Source organism: Mustela nivalis (assembly GCF_964662115.1).
Source record: "Mustela nivalis genome assembly, chromosome: 17".
Lineage (NCBI taxonomy): Eukaryota > Metazoa > Chordata > Mammalia > Carnivora > Mustelidae > Mustela > Mustela nivalis.
Genome location: NC_139036.1, coordinates 48,307,483 through 48,329,833, shown reverse-complemented (window position 1 = coordinate 48,329,833; position 22,351 = coordinate 48,307,483). Strand labels below are relative to the sequence as shown.

General features: G+C 39.5%; 2 protein-coding genes across 2 annotated transcripts in view; both read right to left on the bottom strand.

Moving 5' to 3' along the window:
- Positions 1 to 818: 818 nt before the first annotated feature.
- Positions 819 to 22,351, bottom strand: part of CEP95 (centrosomal protein 95) — a 42,510-nt gene continuing 20,977 nt past the window's right edge. The window contains exons 9-20 of the mRNA XM_082706667.1: positions 21,825 to 21,937; positions 21,537 to 21,666; positions 20,794 to 20,947; positions 9,137 to 9,276; positions 8,235 to 8,321; positions 7,025 to 7,154; positions 6,028 to 6,197; positions 5,838 to 5,912; positions 4,082 to 4,234; positions 1,790 to 1,936; positions 1,431 to 1,502; positions 819 to 1,163 (exon numbers count right to left, since the gene is read on the bottom strand). Coding sequence (XP_082562793.1) covers positions 987 to 1,163; positions 1,431 to 1,502; positions 1,790 to 1,936; positions 4,082 to 4,234; positions 5,838 to 5,912; positions 6,028 to 6,197; positions 7,025 to 7,154; positions 8,235 to 8,321; positions 9,137 to 9,276; positions 20,794 to 20,947; positions 21,537 to 21,666; positions 21,825 to 21,937 — 1,548 coding nt within the window. The 3' untranslated portion in view covers positions 819 to 986. The remainder of the gene's footprint in view (positions 1,164 to 1,430; positions 1,503 to 1,789; positions 1,937 to 4,081; positions 4,235 to 5,837; positions 5,913 to 6,027; positions 6,198 to 7,024; positions 7,155 to 8,234; positions 8,322 to 9,136; positions 9,277 to 20,793; positions 20,948 to 21,536; positions 21,667 to 21,824; positions 21,938 to 22,351) is intronic.
- TACO1 (translational activator of cytochrome c oxidase I) overlaps positions 4,241 to 22,351 on the bottom strand; it is a 742,329-nt gene continuing 724,218 nt past the window's right edge. Inside the window, exon 6 of the transcript XR_014304757.1 lies at positions 4,241 to 4,878. The gene's annotated coding sequence lies outside the window, so the exon portion shown is untranslated. The remainder of the gene's footprint in view (positions 4,879 to 22,351) is intronic.

Genomic DNA, 22,351 nt, shown 5'->3' with positions numbered 1-22,351 from the left:
CCAGGACCCTGGGATCATGACCTGAGCCGAAGGCAGAGGCTTTAATCCGCTGAGCCACCCAGGTGCCCCCAGAAGGCAAAGTTTTAAAGGCAGTTTGGGTTTAATGTTTTTTTAGACAAGAATTGGTCATAGCAATCAAATTAGCCGGGTCATGTAGTCTGAACGGCTTGAAATGCGAGATGAAGCCTGTGCGTGTGCTCACCACCGCGCGACTGTCCTCATGCCCCCGTTAGGGAGCCTCTCGTCTCCCCTGCAGTCCTTCCCCGGGGCCCTGTGCACTCTCTGGCTTTGAGCAGCAAAGCCCCCTATCCTCAGCGGCTCTTGGCCTTCACTGAAGCTGAAGTCTCCCTTTCCATGGAAGGTGCCACACCCCGCTGGGTTTGGGCGTTTCTCCCGCTCCCTCCTTCAGGGCAGAAACGGGCCGGGCCGGTGTACTGTTCCCGCCCAGTCCGCCGCGCCTCCTTTCCACCGGCAGGCGCTAGTGCTGCTTGAGGCCTGTGCCGTCCGGCCTGCTGCCCTTTGCCTCTCGCACGCGGGCTTCGGCCAACAGGAGCCAGACACACGAATGCTCATCCTCCCGCCGCCACATGAAACCTCTCCACCCATTCACACAGGGTCTTCTAGATTTAACCCCAGCTCCCGCCTCTGATGACAAGCCCACACCTAGCGCTTCTCTTAGAGATTTTTATAGTTTCCACTGAACTACAGCAACAGGCTTCAGGAGCTGGCTACTCAAGCCAGGCGTGTTACTCTAGTGCAACTCTGCCCAGTGAATGTGTGCCTTCTCCCCGCTCCTACGTCATACATTCAAAGTGGTATACTTGGAGAAAATGATTTTTATTTTAAAAAATTATGTCATAAAAAGTATTGGAGTGAATATGTAAGTAAGGCATATAGAAAGGAGTCTCCTGGTTTAGACTCTTCACTGACTCCGTTCTAGCTCTGTCCTAGTCAAGGCTTTCAGAAAGCACTTACAACATCGGGCCTCAGAGGAAGGGATTCTTACTGTACTGAAAAGAAGCCAGATGAAGCCGAGCTCTGAAGCGCTCAGCTTCTAATTCCCGGAAGAAAGAGTCCTCGTCGTTCTGGGTTATCATGCGCTGCAGTTGCTGAATTTCCTTCTCCATCTTCGATCTCAGCTCCCTCTTCACCTTACACAAGGTCTAAAAGAGAACTCGGGTCATCCCGCTAGTAACATCTGCGCAGGCCCCGTCCGTTTCTATTCCCCCTTTACCTTCCAGCTCCTCAAGCTTCTGCAATTTTAATAACCACACAGTCCTTCTTACAGACTGAACAGGTCAAGTTAACACACGATCAATCCTACTTCTAGGATTAACCATAGAATAAATGTTTGGGATCACAGATGTAATACAGTTGTTTTCTAATTCTTAAAAATGTAAATCAATGATTTCTATCCTGTTAATTATTACCTGGGCCTGGGATTTCTCTCTGGCTTTGAGTTCCTGACGTTCTTGTGATATGGCTTCTGCCAGCAATGAAAACTGTGTAGAGAGGAAAAAAAACCCGAATGTTTATCCTGTAACCCAGATTTAATAATTGTGATATATAATGTTCAGACTTAAAATCCTTATTTTAATAGAAACAGGGTAACAGAGAGAGTCTGTACTGTGGCCAAGTACTAGCTTATCATGAATAGTCCGTCTGACCAGTGTACTGACAGGCTGAGTTACTCTGTGGAGGTTTTTCATAAAACAGAATAAGCTGATTTTTGACACAAGGTGGTCAGGATGAAGCACGTGAGAATGTGAACCAGCAACAGTGAGCTCACCTGGTCTTTATAGTAGTTCTCCATCGAGTCTAGTTCATTCTGGTGCTGTATCTTTTGTTCAGCTCGTTTTTCTCTGGCATAGTTTCTTAGGTCTCGTAATCTTTGCTTTTGAATTTGTAAACCTTCTTCAAACAATTTCTTAAATATCTGTCGTTTAGTTAGAAAAATAAAGTTATGCCGAACTTTCATAGAGGAATTAGAAGCATTTTGTCCAACTGTACTGATTGTATTTCACAAAGTTTTTTGTTTTTAAAAAATGTTATTTATTTGACAGAAAGACAGCCAGAGGGAACACAAGCAGGGCAAGTGGGAGAGGGAGAAGGAGGCTTCCCGCAGAGCGGGGAGCCTGATGTGGGGCTCAATCCCATGACCCTGGGATCATGACCTGAGCTGAAGGCAGACGTTTAACTGCTGAGCCACCCAGGTGCCCCTCTATTTCACAGTTTTAAGTAACAGCTTTACTGAGATAAAAGCCACATACCACAAAATTCACACTTTTTTTTTTTAAAGATTTTATTTATTTATCAGAGAGAGGGAGAGAGAGCGAGCACAGGCAGACAGAATGGCAGGCAGAAGCAGAGGGAGAAGCAGGCTCCCTGCTGAGCAAGGAGCACCATGTGGGACTCGATCCCAGGACGCTGGGATCATAACCCGAGCTGAAGGCAGCTGCTTAACCAACTGAGCCACCCAGGCGTCCCCCAAATTCATACTTTTAAAGTAGAATTCAACAGATTTTTATATATTCAGAATTGTGCAGCCATCACCATCCCTTCAGAAAGAAGCCCTATACCCATCAGCGGTCACTCACTCACCCCCTGTAACCACTAAAATACTTTCTATATCTCTAAATTTGCCTAATCTGGGTTATTTCTTATAATCCCAAAATATGTGGCCTTTTGTATCTGGCTTCTTTCACCTGCCATGTTTTCAAGGTTCATCCTTTTCATTGCCACATAATACTGAGATATGGGACTTTCACATTTTGTTTATCCATCAGTTGATGGGCCTTTGAGGTTTTTTCCTCTTTTTGCGTTTTATAAATAAAGCTGCTGTAGGTTACTGTACACAGTACAGTAACTGTACACAGCCACACCTATTTGTGTGGCTGTACGCCTAGCAGTGAAATTACGGAGTCACAGGGTAGCCAGGCTAATCTTCTGACGAACTGGGAGACTGATCGAAAGTGGCTGCGCCATTCTGCCAGCCTTGCGTGAGAGGCTGTAACTTCTCTGTATCGTTGCCAACACCTTTTTTTTTAAGCCATTTTAGTGAGTGGTTTCCCATTGTGGTTTTTATTTGTACTTCCTTAATGACCAGTGGTGTTTAGCATCCTTTCCTGTATCCCCCAAATTCTTCAGTTCTCAAGCAGCCAATCTATAAGGGAAGAACCCGAGCCAGAGAAGAAACAAATGGTGCATTTGCACATGTGCACAACCGAGGTGAGGTGCTTATCCTCAAACGGGGCTGGAGGAAAACCAATTACTCCCAGGAGGTACATATGCCCACTGTCCTTACAGCCATGCTGTCATTAGTCAGCGGTGTTACCTTAGTCCAGTTACGTAACCTCTCAAAGCCTCAGTATCCTCTAAAACTGAGGATGACAGTAGTATGCCCGTTAACTGTCATTACCTTAATGTTTTACTCTAGAGATGCAATTTACCGCCACTTTGGAATCCCAAAAGATTAAGCATTTCAGCCTGATTAGGGTGGGAGAACAATAATGTGGAGAAATACTTCACAGAGCCTTCGTCCTACACTCCTTTCCCGGTTTTATGTGGAATCCAGGTCATCTAGTCACACCTTAAGTCCCTGTCCCTTCTAACACGTTCTCAAACCCCTAGAAGCAGTTGCACTGGAGGACACAGGTTAGAGGGAATCAGGGCACCGGAGACTGGGAGCAGACTGGAATGTACCATGCAGGTAACAAAATGAGGCATGGACAAGTTGAAACTCTCACAGCCGGCACTTTAAGACTTACATTTGGGTTTTGGATGCAAACTGGGACAGGAGTCCCAAAGAAGGTGGTCCTGAAAGCTAACAGATAAAATTCACCCTTTTGCAAAAAAGGGTTGCAATAAAGCTATATTCACAGGGCACCTGGGTGGCTGTTGGTTAAGCATCTGACCTCTGATTTTTGGCTCAGGTCACGATCTCGGGGTCATGAGACAGAGCCCCATGTCGGGCTCGGAGCTCAGTAGGGAGTCTGCCCCTCCCCATCGCTCACTCCCTCACCCTCTCTCTCTAAAATCAGTCAATCGATCTTCAAAACAAGAAACAAAAACCTGTATTTACCATTTCTTCCCGTGTCCTCATTCGCATCATTTTTGCACGCAACTGAACTCTGTAATCATCATAGTATTTTCGGGCACGGACAATCTGCTGCCGATTTTCTGTTATCTTTGACTGTGTCAACTTCTGCCTATAAATGCGGTCCTTGAAGTCTTGCTGGGAAAGGGAAAGTGAAAAAGAGGGGTAAGGACAAGAGGAAGACAGACTCTGGCATTCTTAGCTGCCCCACTCCCCATCACGAAGTCTTCAAGGAGTGAGCCAAGCATGCGGGGCCAGTGGCCTAATACGTGGGCATAGACTCTGACAAAATGTCAACCCCCAGAAGCCTTCCAGGCGTTGGGAGGTTCATCACCAGTCCAGAAGGCTGCCCCAGTGAGCCATGACTGCTGTACGTGATCTTGGTGGAACTGCACATCTCATCCCCCGTGTCCCCTACGGGGTCACCTAAAGCCACACCCAGATGCAAGCTTAAAAGGAGTAGAAAAAAGCCATTCTGACTTTCAAGCAAAGTTTGAGTTATACCAAGAGTATTTATGTCAAAACTAAGGAAATTAGTATCTTACAAAGTAGTGAAAATGAAACGAGGTCATGTGCATAAAGCCCTCGACAAGGTATCCAGTCAGATGCTTGTTTTCTTTTCCCCGGAAGTACCACATGCAGATTCTCAGAGAGCTTCCCCTTCTTTGTCTGAAATTGTTTAGTAGTATACTTCTCACTGCTTATCTCAACCAAGAGTTTTAATTAGCAATAATCGCGCCTCGGATAAACCTCATTGGCTACGATACTGCCACTGCGCAAAGCTCAACCAAGAGTTTTAAAATCCCTTCTTCTGACATACTTTTTTTGTGTGTGTGATTTTTAAATTTTTTATTTTTTATGAACATATATTTTTATCCCCAGGGGTACAGGTCTGTGAATCGGCAGGTTTACACACTTCACAGCACTCACCAAAGCACATACCCTCCCTCCCCCAATGTCCATAACCCCACCCCCCTTCTCCCAACCCCTCTCCCCCCAGCAACCCTCAGTTTGTTTTGTGAGATTAAGAGTCACTTATGGTTTGTCTCCCTCCCAATCCCATCTTGTTTCATTGATTCTTCTCCTACCCACTTAAGCCCCCATGTTGCATCACCACTTCCTCATATCAGGGAGATCATATGATAGCTGTCTTTCTCTGCTTGACTTATTTCGCTAAGCATGATACGCTCTAGTTCCATCCATGTTGTCGCAAATGGCAAGATTTCATTTCTTTTGATGGCTGCATAGTATTCCAGGACATACTGTCTTTGACTTCTGTCCTCTCCATTATACTCAACAGAAGATTCTGTGCTCTGTATAATTCTCAATCCAAATCAGAAGGGAGGGTGTTAAACTAGCTCAGTTCTCTGCTTGTGAGCTTAGGTCAGAGAGGACAAACGACACTAGCTTACAACCCCCCTGGTACCTTGAAGTTGCTGTGGAGGCAGAGACAGACCTAAATTAAGATCTCAACCTTGCCCCTTGCTGAGTAAGTGGGACCAAATACAAGTTAGCATTCTCAGAGAAAACATGTCCATTATGTTACTATAAAAACCAAAGGAAACTGTATAAAGTATTTGGCACCTTTGCCCCTCATCAGTTTTGGTTACAGCCTCAAATGCTTCCATAGGCAAGTGTTAAAGACAGATGTCTGTGGATCTATTACCCAGCTGTATAAATACAAGTAATTAATGTAACTTACAAACTCAAAACTGTAATACTCAACCTGCTCTTAACATACCAGTCTCTTGTTATGTTCATATTCTTTCTTGACAAGTGCAGTAAGGAGCTCATGCCTTTTTAAGGCTTCTTCTATCTTTAAGAGGGACAGAAAGGAAGAAGGTTAATACTGCTATTCACTAAATTCTGAAGGATAAGCTCTTCCCCTTTCTGGTTTGTATTCCTAAGCTTGTAATTAACAGTTAACTTACTTCATCCTGAAGTTTTTTCTTTGATCGATTTTCTCTATATGCATCTTTTTTGAGCTGTTCAACCTGTGTAATTTGCTGTTTCCACATTTTGCTTAGTGTTTGGCCAGAAACATAGAGAAATGGAAATTGCTCCAGCATGAGGGGCAGTAGACTGTGTTCATTTACTTTCACTGCAAGGTAAAACAAAACAAGCACAAAACCCTTTAATCTGAGAGACTTGCTGATAAGCTTTTAATAAGCACTCTCATTCTACCTTCCTGGTAGAGCAAAGCTTTATAAGTGATGCAGTTCTGATCCTGGAGACTAAATCTAAACATATGTCATTAACTTCTGCACTCCTTTGATCCGAGTACACCAACTACCGGTAAGGATGAGAATCAGCTCAACATTCTGACTGATGACATGCTGTTCTGGTGAAGTCCATCCTCACTGCTCAGCTGACTCAGCGACTGGGGTGGACGCTCTGTGTGTGGCCGAACACTCCTCAGCCCTACTGGGAGGCAAAGTCTCTGTCTGGCGGGATGTCGTTAGGCGGCCAGCAGTGTTGGAAATGCAACCCTGGCATTTCACATGACCTCATTTTCCTTGTAACAGGACTCGAACACTCACTAGCACCAGCTGTCAATATAACAGGGCTGGACGGGACATCTGCTTGCTTTGGAGCAACCCTTGGGTTCTACCAACTTCCCAGAAACAAAGAAGCAACTAGTGTGAGTGAACAGAGTGAAGCTGCAGCCGGAGCAGCAGGTAGTCCTGCCCATTTGTGCCTCCGGTACCAATATTTGGGCCTCTGAAGGTTATTAAGAGTTTTAAATAAATGCCTTATTTACAAGTTTTATCTTTCTCTTTATAGAAATCTAGCATATGGCAGTGATAAAAGAGGAACTTTCTCCAGCTAACTGGTGGATGTTAAGTTTTCAGTGCTGTGTCCTTGGAATGTAGCACACACTTTCAAAGAATGCCAGTTTTCCATAAAGTACAATTTTGTGGTTCTTACTTGGAACTGCTTTATTTGGCTTTGGCAAGCCACCTCTTGGACTTGGAGTTGTGGTTTTTCTAGAGTAAGTCTTCCAGGGCTGACTACGTTTTGGAGTTCCTTTATGAGCAGCTTCTCTGTATATTTTTTCCTTAGGAGCAGACATAAAACAATACAAATTAAAGTCTAATAACTCTCTCATACATTATCTTAAATATTACACATTGAAAAAAATAGCTAACTAATCCCCAACCGAACACCTTACTTCCAATTTCTAAAATCTGGTTAGTGTTCATCTGAGTTAAAAGCATCTTTTGGCTTCTGGCACCCTTTGGAATTTTAAAAAGCACTGAATCCTTTTTGAGTTTCAGAGTCATGTAGTCCCACACCCTAAATACAACCACTAATAATGTTTTGATGTACTGGCTTCTTTGACAACTTTTTCCATGTAAACTAAAAAGGTTCTTAAATAATGTTTATCATAACCATACTGTATTTTATATCCTGTTTTGTTCATGAACATTCCAGCACAAGCATTTTTCCTGTTTTCACTTAGTTTCTGTAACTATCCTTTTGAAAAGGCAATGGACATGTCTGCTTTGTGCTTCTTCCACTCAGGCACAGAGTAAGTGGGATCTCCTCATTCCCCTTTAACCTGTCAGCCCCAACTATCTTTTATTTTTAAAGATTTTATTTATTTATTTGTCAGAGAGAGAGAGAGAGAGCGCGCGTGCGTGTGCACACAAGTAGGCAGAATGGCAGGCAGAGGTGGAGAGAGAAGCAGGCTCCCTGCAGAGCAAGGAGCCTGATTCAGGATTTGATCCCAGGACCCTATGCTCATGACCTGAGCTGAAGGCAGTGTCTTAACCAACTGAGCCACCCAGGTGTCCCCCAACTATCTTTTAAATCCCTGATGAACAGAACTTGTTAAAAACTGATGGGTGTTTTGGGCAGGAAGGAAAAGTGTTTGGAATCTTTTGGTACCAAGCATCTGCTTCAGCTTGGGTCACGATCCCAGGGTTGTGAGATCGAGTCCCACATGGGGCTCCTTGCTAGGCGGGGAGTCTGCTTTTCCCTCTCCCTCTGCCGCTCCCCCTGCTTGCGTGTGTTCTCTCTGACAAATAAAATCTTTAAAAAAAATTTTTCTTCAAATAAAAAAAATAAGAAAGATCTCTGTACTTTCCACTGATCTGATCAAGTTGCATTTATTATAGTAGAGACTTTTACCCACTGTTTCCTCCTCATTTATTCCTAGAGATCCAATATTCTCTTGAACTTTATTTCTTCTTAGTTCCCTTTCAAATGCTTCAGTTAGTGCCTAGAGCAGAGAAAGCCATATGACATTACAGTTAATAAAAGCATATAAAAATGAAAATGAAGGGAAAAAAATTAACCTAAGATTCTGTCATTCCATTTTTTTTTAAAGTTCCTTTTGGGTCCCTGTTATTCTAAATATATTTAATATTATATTATAAACATTATAAACATAAACATATTTAACAGACATGTAATTGGGACATAACCCAAAAATGCATATTTTGTTTTCCGGTTTTATTACTTTCATAGTTCCTTGAATGGAAGTTACATGTTATTATAAGACATTTGAATTAATTTCAGTTTTTCACTATCATAAAACATACTATAGCAAACAATGTACATGTTCTAAATTAATTTGCATTTCAAAATCCCTATTCCACAGCAGAAAGCCTTCCTTGGTAATCATACATTCTCCATATTGAATCTTAACCACCTCCTCCCATTCCTGTCTTGGCACTTTAATCCTACCTGAAACTCAACTAGCCTATCCCTTTTAATCCACGTCCAATTCTCATCCTTTCTAAAGCACTCTCTGAAAATATCAACCCACACTGATCTACTCTTTTTGAATCTGCTGAGTACTGGGTTATATCTGACAAGGTTAGTTTTCTTAGAGTATCACAAGTTTAAATCTTATGTTCCATAAAGGTGGGACGGGGGACATAAAAGCTATGTCCCATAATCTCCTACCATCCACTCAGTTCGAGAATATTAAATGCACCTGAAGCCTTTAATCAGCAGGACATTCACTGTAGTATTTGGTTGAAGGTAAACAGTATTGCCTGCTATCCAATCATAGTCAAAGATGGGATGTACCTTTGCTTGGAATTGGCGAATATCTGTTTCTTTTGGCTTTCGCTGACGTTTTCTCTCTATATGGAACTGTGTATTTTTGTTAACTGGAGATGGAGAGAGCGAATGAGATCTGTAGGGTGGCTTTCTATGAGTGGAAAGTCCTAAAACATGGAAGAGACATGTACCATTAGTTCCTATAGAGCCAATAAAATAGTAAAATTACCAAATCCAAAAAGAATGACTGTGAATGTGCTAAACGTACTCTTTCCTGTAACTAATTTGTATTTTTTAAAAAAATTTTGGAAGAGGGGCGCCTCAGTGGTTTATTGGGTTAAACCTCTGCCTTTGGCTCAGGTCCTGGGATTGAGCCCCGCATTAGGCTCTCTGCTCAGCAGGGAGCCTGCTTCCCCCTCTCTCTCTGCCTGCTGCTCTGCCTACTTGTGATCTCTCTCTCTCTGTCAAATAAATACATAAAAAAATCTTCAAAAAAATTTTTGAGAGAGCATGCACATGAGTAGGGGTAGGGGCAGAGAGAGAAGCAGACTCCCTGCTGAGCCAGACGTGGGGCTCAATCTCAAGACCCTGGGATCATGACCTGAGCCGAAGGCAGACACTTAATGACTGAGTCACCCAGGTGCCCCTAACTAATTTGTATTGATTTGTAATGTTTAGTCTGACCAATATACACAAAGGTATACAGTTTCAAAAAAGCACTTAGGTTCTTTTCAACTTTGGGTTGAAAATGGAGCAACATGTGGAATTAAGTGGAAGGAAGTGGTGCTGGAGAAAGAAAATGTTAAATCATTGAAGCCGTGTGTCTGCTATCCTTTTACACCTACCTAGGTCCTGAGGAGGTAGGATATAAGTACATCTACATCTTACCCTTATAAAGCAGCATGCTTAGAAGAAAAGGTTAATATAATTCAGCATCTTCTAAGTAGTCCCAATTTTTCCTTATGTAGTTAAGTTGCCCCTAATTCCATACTGCCTAAGAGATCTAACAAGTCACTTCATAAACAGTTTTATGTTCCACTGTTTTTAGTTGTACTTGGGCATCTGCTAGCTGTGTAGAGGTAGACTCCATGTCTTTTCAGAGAAGTGAGTAATTCTAAGGTTAAGAAAATTAGTTTGATATCTTTATAGATAAACCTTCCCAAAGAATTCAAATTTCCCTAAGCTTTTTATTTTTTCACTCTTTTAATTCAAATCTTTCGAATTAATTTCAAATATAAGACATTATGGGGGTGCCTGATTGGTCTGTCAGTGGAGCATGCAACTCTTGATCTTGGGGTCATGAGTTTGAGCCCCATGTTGGGCACTGAGATTACTTAAAAAAAAAATAATAAGACTGGGGCATCTGCGGGGTTCAGTCCCTTGGACATCCAACTTTTGGTTTTGGCTCAGGTCAGGATCTCAGGGTCCTCAGAGTAAGCTGGTGTCCTGCTCCAGGCTCAGTGGGGAGTCTGCCTGAGAGGCTTTCCCCCTCTTCCTCAGCCCTTTTCCTGGCTTGCTTACCTCCTCTCTCTCTAGAATAGATAAATCATAAAAAAGTAAGATATTAAGAAAAATGGACTTGCACAACTGATTTTAAATGATGTTTTTAGGACATTCATAATGTATTCTTTTCATTGAAGATCCAATGAAAATAACATTTTGACTTACAGTGAGTTTTCAAAATGGGATACGTTTATGTGTATAGAAGGGAAACATGTAGGTTACTAGGTGAGGCTTACCTAGCAATTACTTGGGAAAGTTTAAGGGGAGGAAGATGAAACAATCAAGAGAAAAAAAAAATTTTTGTAGTGAAAAGCAGTTCTACTAGATGGAGAGCCTATGGAAACTTTTTTCTTTTTTAAAGTAAGCTCTATTCCCTACATGGGGCTCAAACTTACAGCCCACAACCCTGAGATCAAGAATCCCATGCTCTTACAACTCCGAGATCAAGAGTCCCATGTTCTACAACTAAGCCAGCCAGGTGGCCTAAAATTCTAGAGAAATCTTTGCCCATGTTACAGGTTGTTCATTGTTTCTACTTTTTATAACTACACTTTTGCAACCTAAATGTCCTGTAATAGAGGAAATGGTGATACATATTTTCATACAAGTAGAACTTAATAAAAATGAATGAACTAGATCTGTAAATATCAACACAGATTTTTAAAACATTAACAGAAAAAAGTTGCAGAATAACACAGTATCATTTGTAAGTAAATATGAGCTGTTACCATATAAAAACAGAAATGAGAAGGTTCCAGTTTAAGATGGCAATACGAAGGCTCCTGAATGCACCTCCTCCCACAGACACACTGAATCTACAGCTATACATGGAACAGTTCCCTCAGAAGGGAATCCAGAAACTAGCTGAAAGACTCCTATACCTCAGGTGAATGAGGAAAAAAACCTACACTGAAATGGGCCTTGGCACACCCTCATCTGTTGGGAGCCATTAAGAAGAAAGGTGGCAGTTTGGACTATCACAAAGGTTTCAGACACCCAAGAGCTAGGGACAAGCACTACTCCTTTAAGACTGGAAGAGTGGCTGTTTTACTTAGTGCACAGAGGCCAACAGAGACAGAAAAACGAAGAAAAAGAAGAATGCATTCTAAACAAAAGAATTAGATAAAGTCAAATAAACCTTAGTGAAACAGAGATAAGGACTCTAACTTGATGAAGACTTTAAAATGGTGGTCATAAAGATGCTCACCAAGATCAGAAGAACCATCTGTGCGCAAAACGAGAATCTCAACAAAGAGAAAACATAAGAAAGTATCAGTCACATAATTAAAAAATATAGTGACTAAACTGAAAAATTCAATATTGGGGATCAACAGACTAAATGAAGCAGAAGAAAAGATGAGCAAACTCAAAGGCAGAACTGTGGAACTTATCTAGACAGAGGAGCAAAAAGAAAAATGAATAAAAAAGAGAGAAGATAGCTTAAGGGATTTGTGGGACACCAGCAAGTGGACCAATACATACACTATAAGGGTCCCAGGAGAAGAGAGCAAACAAAGCCAGAAAGCCAATTCAAAGAAATAACGGCTAGAAACTCCCCTAACCTTGGTAAAGGAAACAGACATCCGGATCCAGGAAGCCCCAAAACTTTCAAATAAGATGAATTCAAAGACCCCACACTAACACACATTATAAATAAATAGTCAAATTTAATTTGAGAGAATCTTTTAAGTAACAAGAGAAATACAACTTGGTATGTACAAGGGAACCCCCATACCACTATCCTTAGATTTTTCAGGTGAAGCTTTTCAGGCCCAAAGGAACAGCACAATATATTCAAAGTGCTGAAAGAGAAAAACTGCCAAGAAAAGCTATTTGACTCAGCAAAATTGTCCTTTGGAACTGGAGAAATAGTTTTCCACACAAGCAAAAGCTGAAGCAGAGTTCATTTACCCTAGAACAGCCTTACAAGAAATTTTTAAGATGCTTCTTTAAATAAGAGGGTGCTATTTAGTAATAGGAAAGCATATGAAAGTACAAATCTCACTGGCAAACGCAAATATATATAGTTAAATTCAGAGAAGTCTAATGTAACTGGTGGGTAAATCACATATAAATCTAGCATGAAAGTTAAAAGACAAAAGTAGCAAAAATAACAATTTTTTAATGGCTACACAAGGTAAAATGATGTAAATTATGACATTAAGAATTATGTATGGGAGGGTGCCTGGGTGGCTCAGTGGGTTAAAGCCTCTGCCTTCGGCTCAGGTCATGGTCTCAGGGTCCTGGGATCAAGCCCCGCATCAGGCTCTCTGCTCAGCGGGGAGCCTGCTTCCTCCTCTCTCCCTGCCTGCCTCTCTGACTACTTGTAATCTCTGTCTATCAAATAAATAAATAAAATCTTAAAAAAAAAAAAAAAGAATTATGTATGGGAGCAGGAAGAGTAAAAATGTAGAACTCTAGTATGCACTCTAATTTGTTATCAACCTAGAATACTAGAAGACGTTTTATATAGGCTTTAGGTTTTAGGTTTGCAAACCTACTATAGGTTTGCAAAAACCTATAACAGATACACAAAAGATAAAGAAGACTAAGCATAGAGGAAATCATCAAATAACAAAGCAAGAGAACAGAGGAATTACAAAACAGCAACACTAAACTGACAATTATAATTATTTTAAAAGTCAATGGACTAAATTTTCCAATCGAAAGAGAGTGGCTAGATGGATAAAAAAACAGACACGACTACATGCTGACTGCAAGATTCAAACTTTAAGGACACACACAGCTTGAAAGTGAAGTAGATATTTCACACAAATGGAAACCAAAAGCAAGCTATGGTAGCTATACTTCTATCAGACAAAACAGACTTTAAGACAGAGATTGTAATAAGAAACAAAGATCATTATATAATAAAAGGGACAAATCATAAAGCGTATTTAACATTGCTAAGTATGCACAAAACACAGGAGTATGTAGATATGTAAAGTGAATATTAATAAACCTAAAATAGAAAGGAGAAATAGTAATACGACACTTAACAGACATTTACAGAACATTCTATCCCAAAGCAGCAGATATTTATTCTTCGCAAGGATACAGGAACTTTCTCCAGGACCAATCATATGTTAGGCCACCAAACAAATCTTAATAAAGTTAAGAAGATTGAAATCATATCAAGCATCTTTTCTGACACAATGGCTTAAAATTAGAAAGCATTTACAAGAAGAAAACTGGGAAATTCACAAATATATAAGGATTAAACAATACACTATTGAACAACTAGAAGGTCAAAGAAAAAAATCAAAGGAGAAATAAAAAAATATCTTCAGATGGACAAGGAAATAAAACATCAAAAACTATGGGATGTAGCGGGCACCTGGGTGTCTCAGTTACGTGTCCAACTCTTGATTTCAGCTCAGGTCATAATCTCAGGGTTGTGGGATCAAGCTCTGCACAGGCCTCCATGCTCGGTGTGGAGCCTGCTTGGAATGCTCTCTCTTTCCCTCTCCCACCACCCCCTATTCACACAAGCTTGCTCTAAAATAAAACGGAACCCGTTTGTTTAATAAAACAGGCCAAAAAAAAAAAAAAAACCCACCTAAGGGATGTAGCAAAAGCAGTTCTAAGATGGAATTTCACAGTGATAAATGCATATATTAAAAAACAAGATATATGACACCTAAAGTACAAGCAACAAAATAAAAAAAAATTAGTGTGATTACATCAAACTAGAAAGCTTCAGGAATGTGAAAAAATATTTGCAAATTACGGATCTGATAAAGGGTTAATATTCAAAATATATAAAGAACTCCTACAACTCAATAGCTAAAAGCCAAATAATCAAATTTAAAAACGGACAGAAGAATGGAATAGACATTTTTCCATAGAAGATTTACAAGCAGCCAACAGGTACATGAAGAAGTGCTCAACACCACTCATCATTACAGAAATGCAAACTAAAGCTACAGTGAAATAGCACTTTATTAGAATATTAGAATGGCTATCACCAAAAGACTAGAAATAAAATGAGTTGGAGAGGCTATGGAGTAAAGAAAACCCTTATACACTGTTGGTAGAAATGTAAATTGGTACAGGCACCATAGAAAAGAGTATGGAAGTTCCTCAAAAAATTAAAAATATCATATGATACAGCAATTTTATCTCCTGGAATATATTCAAGGAAAACAAAAACACTGCGGTACAGATTATCTGCTATCCCATGTTCATAACAGAATTTACAATACTCAAGATATGAACACATTAAATGTCTAATGATGGATGAATTATTCAGTCATAAAAAGCAGGAAAATCTGGGGTGCCTGGGTGGCTCAGTTAGTTACTTCTGCTCAGATCATGGTCCCAGGGTCCTCAGATTGAGTCCCGCATCAGGCCCCTTGCTCAGGGGGGAGTTTACTTCTCCCTCTACCTGCTGCTCCCACCCCACCCCGCTTGTGCTCTCTGGCAAATAAATAAATTCAATTAAAAAAAAAGAAGAAAATCTGTCATTTGTGACAACATGGATATGGACCTTGAGAGAATTATTGTATCATCTCACAAATATAGGGTCTACATGAGACCTATAAGAAACCACTTATAATTGGAATCTTAAAAAAAGGGGGGGCAAACTCATACAAAAAAATATTGGATTTCTGGTTACGAGAGGCAGGTGAGGGGAGGAATGTGATGAAGGTGGTCAAAAGGTAAAAAATTTTAGTTATAAGATGAATTAGTACTAGGAATATAGTGTCATCATGATCACTATAGGTAACTCTGCCATATTTGAAAGTTATGGTAGATCTTTGGAGTTCTCAACACAAGGGAAAAATAAACTTTTGCTTTTTCTTCTATCTGTAGATAATGGATGTTAATTAGTTATTGGTAATCATTTCACAAGATATGTAAATCCAGTCATCATATATAAACATACACAGTGCTGTATGTCAACTCTATCTCAATAAAATTGGAAGAAAAAAAGAGAAACAAGATCTTAAACAACCCAACTTTACTCCTTAAGGAGACTAGGAAAAAAAAAAAAAAAGCAAAAGAAGCCCAAAGCTGTAAGAAAGGAAATAACAATGATCAGAACAGAAATATGTGAAACAAACACCAAAAAAGGGGAAAAGACCAATGAAACTAACAGCTTGTTTTTAAAAGATAAAATAGAGATAAATCTTTAGCTAGACTTAATCAAGGAAAAATTTTACTCAAGTAAAACTAGAAATTAAAAAGGAGACATTACAACTAATAAATACCACAGAAATACAAAGGATCATAAGCTACTATGAACAATTTTATGCCAACAAATCGGACAACTTATAAGAAATGGGTTAATTCCTAAAAACATCAAAGCTACCAAGAATTAATCATGAAGAAAAAGAAATACGAATGACTAATTACAAGTAAGATTACGTCAGTAGTCAAAAATCACCCAACAAACTAAAACGTCCAGGACCAGACAGCTTCACTGGTAAATTCTACCAAACATTTAAAGAAGAATTAATACCTGGAGCATCTGGGTGGCTCAATGGGTTAAGCCTCTACCTTCAGCTCAGGTCATAATCTCTGGGTCCTGGGATCGAGCCCCGCACTGGGCTCTCTACTCAGCGGGGAGCCTGCTCCCCACCCCCCCACCCCCACCTCTGCCTGCCTCTCTGCCTACTTATGATCTCTCTGTCATAAAAAAAAAAAAAAAAAAAAAATCTTAAAAAAAAAAAAAAGAAGGATTAATACCAATCCTTCTAAAATTCTTCCCCAAAAATGGAAGAGAAGGAAATAGCTCCAAACTCATTTTAGAAGGCCAGCACTACCCTGATACCAAAACTAGACAGGACAGCACAACAAAATTACAGGCATCATGATGAATACTGATTCAAAATAAATATGGATGAACATAGATGCAAAAATCCTCAACAAAATATTAGCAAATGAATCAACTGTGTGTACATGTGTGTGTGTATGTATATATTTAAACATTTATTTTAGAGAAAGAAAGTATGTGTATGTGCATGAGCAGGGGGAGAAGCAGAGGGAGAGAAGCAGACTCTGCTGAGCATGGAGCCCAATGCCAGGGCTGATCTCACTAGCCTGAGATCATGACCTGAGCCAAAAGCAAGAGTTGGACACTTAACCAACTGAGCCACCGAAAACTCCCATGAATTCAACCGTATAGTGAAAGAATCATGAACACCATCATGAAGTGGAATTTATTCCAATGCAAAGATGGTTCAACATCTACAAATCCATGTGACTCGCCACATTAACAAAATGAAGAATAAACATATGATCATCTCAACAGATGTAGAGAAAGCATTTAACAAAATTCAACATCCATTCAGGGAAAAAACTTTCAATAAACTGGGTATAAAGGGAATATACCTCAACATAATAAAGGCCATATCCGATAAGCCTACAGCTAACATTATGCTTAATGGTGAAAAGCTGAAAGTGTTTCTTCTAATTTCAGGAACATGACAAGGATGCCTATCTACTCTTACTGCTTTTATCCAACACAGTAGAGGAAGTCCTAGCCAGAGCAATTAGGTAAGAAAAAGAAATGAAAGGCATTCAGGGGCACCTGGCAGGCTCAGTTGTGGAGCATGTGACTTGATCTCAGGGTTGTGAGTTTGAGCCCCATGTTGAGTGTAGAGATTACTTAAAAATAAAGTCTTAAAAAAAAAAGGCACTGAAATTGAAAAAGAAAAAATAAAACTCTGTATTTGCAGATGAAACTACAGTAGTTATAGGAAACGCTAAAGACCCCACCCAAAAACTGTTAGAATAAATGAACTCAGTAAAGTTGCAGGATATAAAAAACTGTATACAAAAATCAGTTGCTTTTTATATGCTAAGAACTATATGCTAAGAGAAAACAATCCCATTTACAATTGCTTAAAAGATACTCAGCCATAATAAAGAATGAAAGAAATCTTCTGATTTGCAACAACATGGATGACCTAGAGAGTAGAATGCTAAGTTAAAAAAAATCAAAAAGAGACGGGGCGCCTGGGTGGCTCAGTGGGTAAAGCCGCTGCCTTCGGCTCAGGTCATGATCTCAGGGTCCTGGGATCGAGTCCCGCATCGGGCTCTCTGCTCGGCGGGGAGCCTGCTTCCTCCTCTCTCTCTCTCTGCCTGCCTCTCTGCCTACTTGTGATCTCTCTCTATCAAATAAATAAATAAATAATCTTAAAAAAAAAATCAAAAAGAGAAATGATTTCACCCACATGTGGAATTTAGAAACAAAAAAAGATTTTTTTTTTTTTTTTTAAGAATTTTTTTTTTTTTTTTTTATTCATTTGACAGACAGAGATCACAAGTAGGCAGAGAGGCAGGCAGAGAGAGAGAAGGAAGCAGGCTTCCCGCTGAGCAGAGAGCCCGACGCGGGGCTCGATCCCAGGACCCTGAGATCATGACCTGAGTCGAAGGCAGAGGCTTTAACCCACTGAGCCACAGAAACAAAAAAAGAAATAAAAAAACCAGACTCAAAGACAGAGATCCGGTGGTTGCCAGAGGGGAGGTGGGTGGAGGATAGGTAAAACAGAGGAGATTAAGAGTATACTTAGCTTGATAAGCACTGAGAAATGTACAGCATTATTACTGAATCATTATACTATATACCTTAAAATAATTAACACTGTATGTTAACTATACTTGAATGATAATTTAACAAAGAATAGAATACCTACAAATAAATGTAACCAAGAAAATAAAAGCCCTATATACGGAAACTGTTTAAGACATTGATAAAAGATGACACTAATAAATGGGAAGATATTCCATGCTCAAGGATTTAAAGAATTAATATTGTTAAAATGCCCATACTACCCAAATTCATCTAGACTCAGTATAATCCCTTCAAAATTCCCATGGTATTTTCACAGAAAGAGAACAATCACAAAATTGGTATGGAACCATAAAACACCCCAAATAGCCAAAGTGATCCTAAAAAAGAACAAAGCTGAAGGCATCACACTTTCTGATTTCAATCTGTATTACAAAGCTATACTGTCAAAACAATATAGTACTAGCACAAAAGACACATAGGATCAACAGAACAGAATACAGAGCCCAGAAATAAACCCACACGTATATGGTCAATTAATTTACAACAAGTGAGCCAAAAGTATACAATGGGGAAAAGAGAGTCTCTTCAATAAATGGGACTGGGGAAACTGGACAGCCACATGCAAAAGAATGAAACTATAACCTATCTTACACCATATGCAAAAATCAACCAAAATGAATTAGGCATCTGAATGTAAGATCTTTGAAACCATAAACTCCTAGAAGAAGACAGCAGGTAAAAGCTACTTGACATTGGTCTTGACAATGATTTTTTTGGATTTGATACCAAAAGCAAAGGCAACAAAAGCAAAAATCAACAAATGGGAAAATATTAAGCTTCTGCACAGCATAGGAAACTATCAACAAAATGAAAAGGCAACCTAACAGGAGAAAATATCTGCAAATCAGATATAATATAGAATTAATATCCAAAATACATTAAGAACTCATACAACTCAATAGGAAAACAACAACAACAAAACCCAAAAACTATACAATTAAAAATTGGGCAGAGAAACTCGATAGTTTCCCCCAGACAACCTACAAAGGGCCAAAAAAGGTACATGAAGAGGCTCCTGGGTGGCTCAGTGGGTTAAAGCCACTGCCTTCGGCTCAGGTCATGATCCCAGGGTTCTGGGATCAAGCCCCGCAGGGCTCTCTGCTCGGCAGAGAGCCTGCTTCCCCCCCCTTCTCTCTCAGCCTGCCTCTCTGCCTGCTTGTGATCTCTCTCTGTCAAATAAATAAATAAATAAATAAATAAATCTTAAAAAAAAAAAAAAAAAAAAGAGTATATGAAAAGAGGCTCAACATCCCTAATCGTCATGGAAATCAAAATAAAAATCACAATGAGATGTCACCTTACAGGTTTAGAATAATTGCTATGATAAAAAAGACAAGAGATACCAAGAGTTGGAAGAGAATAAAGAGAAAAAGGAACCCTTGTACACTGGTAGGGGGAATATAAATTGGTGCAGCCACTATGTAGTATAGTACAGAGGTCACTCAAAATATTAGAAGTACCATATGACCCAGTGATACTTCTGGGTACCCAGAAGTGAAAAGAAATCACTACCTCTAAAAGATACATGCACCCCCATGTCACTGCAGCATTATTTACAATAGCCAAGATTTAGAAGCAGCCTAAATGCCCATCTACAGATAAATGGATAAAGAAAAATACATAAGAGAATATTATTCATCCATAGGAAAAAAAGGAAATCTTGCCATCTGTGACAATATGGATGGGCCTTGAGGACCTTATGCTAAGTGAAAGTAAGTCGGACAGAAAAAGACAAATAATGTATGGCCTCATATATATGTGGAATCTAAAAAAACCAAACTCATAGATACAGAGAACAGATTGGTGGTTACCAGAGGTGGGCATGAAAGTGATCAAAAGGTACGAACTTTCAATTATAAATAAGTTCTGGGGATATAATGTCCAGTGTGGTGACTATAGTTAACATACTGCATATCTGGAAGTTGCAAAAAATCCCATCTTAAAATTTTTTTTTTAAGATTTTATTTATTTATTTGACAGAGAGAGAGATCAGAAGTAGGCAGAGAGGCAGGCAGAGAGAGAGAGAAGGAAACAGGCTCCCTGCTGAGCAGAGAGCCTGATATGGGACTCAATCCCAGGACCCTGAGATGATGACCCGAGTCGAAGGCAGAGGCTTTAACCCACTGAGCCACCCAGGCGCCTCCATCTTTAAAGTTTTAAGAAAAAAACTTGTAACTATGTGAAGTGATAAATGTTAACTAAACATACTGAGGCAATCATTTATATCACAATCAACCTATAAATAAATCATTATACTGTACATCTTCAGTGAATACGGTGTTGTGTGTCAATTGTATCTGAATAAAGTAACAAAATAAAAACAGGGATAAAAGATATAAACTTTGAGAGAGTTGTTTCTTTGAAGGAGGGGAAAAATGGACTGTGGGGAGGACAGAGGGGATTTCAACTCTTATTTTTAAATTCAAAAGGTGTAAAGCATATATAATTACTAGCATCTCCTTTTAGGTGGTGAAGATATATTTTTTCACCTTTTATATATTTCTGAAATATTTAAAATAAGAAACCCAGTCATAAACAAATAGAAGTCCCTAAACGGATCCCTCGGACATCCTTATCCTGGCTTCTCTGGGATAAGTACCTGGCCTTCGCTTCTTTGGCCCATACTCCATGATGCTGTCACTGTGCTGAGACAGGGTTTCATCCTTCCTACTCTCCATCTCTTCATTTCCAATACCATCTTCTTCATAGTCAGTCTTATCTTTAATTCGATCACCCAGGGCACTTTTTAACATCTATTGAAAAAACACTTTTCAACATCTTTCACTGATTTTAGCAGAATACAAGTTGGAAAAGTAGAATCTTTAAAAAGCTTCTTCTCATAATTAGGTACTAATAACTTTCAGATGCTTATGCATATTTAGTTTTTGAAGGGTATATATCAATGCTATGGACTATTCAGTGTCAGTAAACTTTATAGTAAATTACAAAAGGATTTAATACATTTATTCAATGATACCCCCAAATTGTAATACTGGATTTGTGAGGATCAAGAGATCTAATTTTACACAAAATCTAATTTTATACCAAATCTGTCTTAGGTGTATCTAAAATAAAGATTTTAATGTAATCAGTTAAATGATTAGTTTTCATCAGAATTAAGTAAAAATCAGGATAAATCCATACCAAATTTGGTTATATCATGAAAGGTTAAGTAAGAGATGACTTCTCATCCTATGTCCTACCTGCCTGATTTATGGAACATTTTCACAGTAACTAAGACACAACTAATTTTGTTGCCTTAGCTTAGCGTTCATCTTCAATTAGATCCTTTAATATTCACCAACTATGGCAAACTCAATATAGATAAAAAATAAGACTTGCCCAATCTAGTTCAGAGAGCCGTTGAGAGAGTTTCTCAGAAACTGCATGTAATTCTTGTTCTGTTAATCTCTTTCTTGGCCTCTGGGAGAGGACTGAATCCCAGGATGAGACTGCAGGTCTGCTTTCATATCTGTAATAAAATGACCATGTGACATTTAAGTAGCCAAATGTGCTGTAATGCATGCTTTTAACAAATATTTCATACTGATCTTCAGAGCTAAGTCTGGAGAGTATACTCCTTTCTTCAAATGCCTTTGCAAAGGGACTGAAAACAGACTGCAATGTTACCTTTTTCCTTTGAGAAACTTCCTTGTCCTAGGGCCTTGGATCTGAGCTGAACACATTTCCTGTTTGCTATCTTTAGTCAACTCTGAAGTTAAGACAACTTTATTATCTGATTCCTATTAAAAACAAAAGACAGTTGATTTGAAAAAGCTACAAAAGATGGCACATAGAAACATTTTGCGGGGGGGTGGGACATGTGGCACAAAGCTCAGTCCCTTTATTCTCCATGTTTAACTTTTTTTTAAGTTTTTTCATTTATTTAAGTAATCTCTACACCCAACATTTGAGCCTGTTGGCAGGGTTCAAACTCACGACCCTGAGATCAAGAGTTGCACACTCTTCCACCCCTATTTTACTTTTTTAAAAACACATTTGTGGGGCGCCTGGGTGGCTCAGTGGGTTAAGGCCTCTGCTTTCAGCTCAGGTCATGATCCCAGGGTCGGAATCATGCCCCACATTGGGCTCTCTGCCTCCCCCTGTCTCTCTGCCTGCCTCTCTGTCTACTTGTGATCTCTGTCAAATAAATAAAA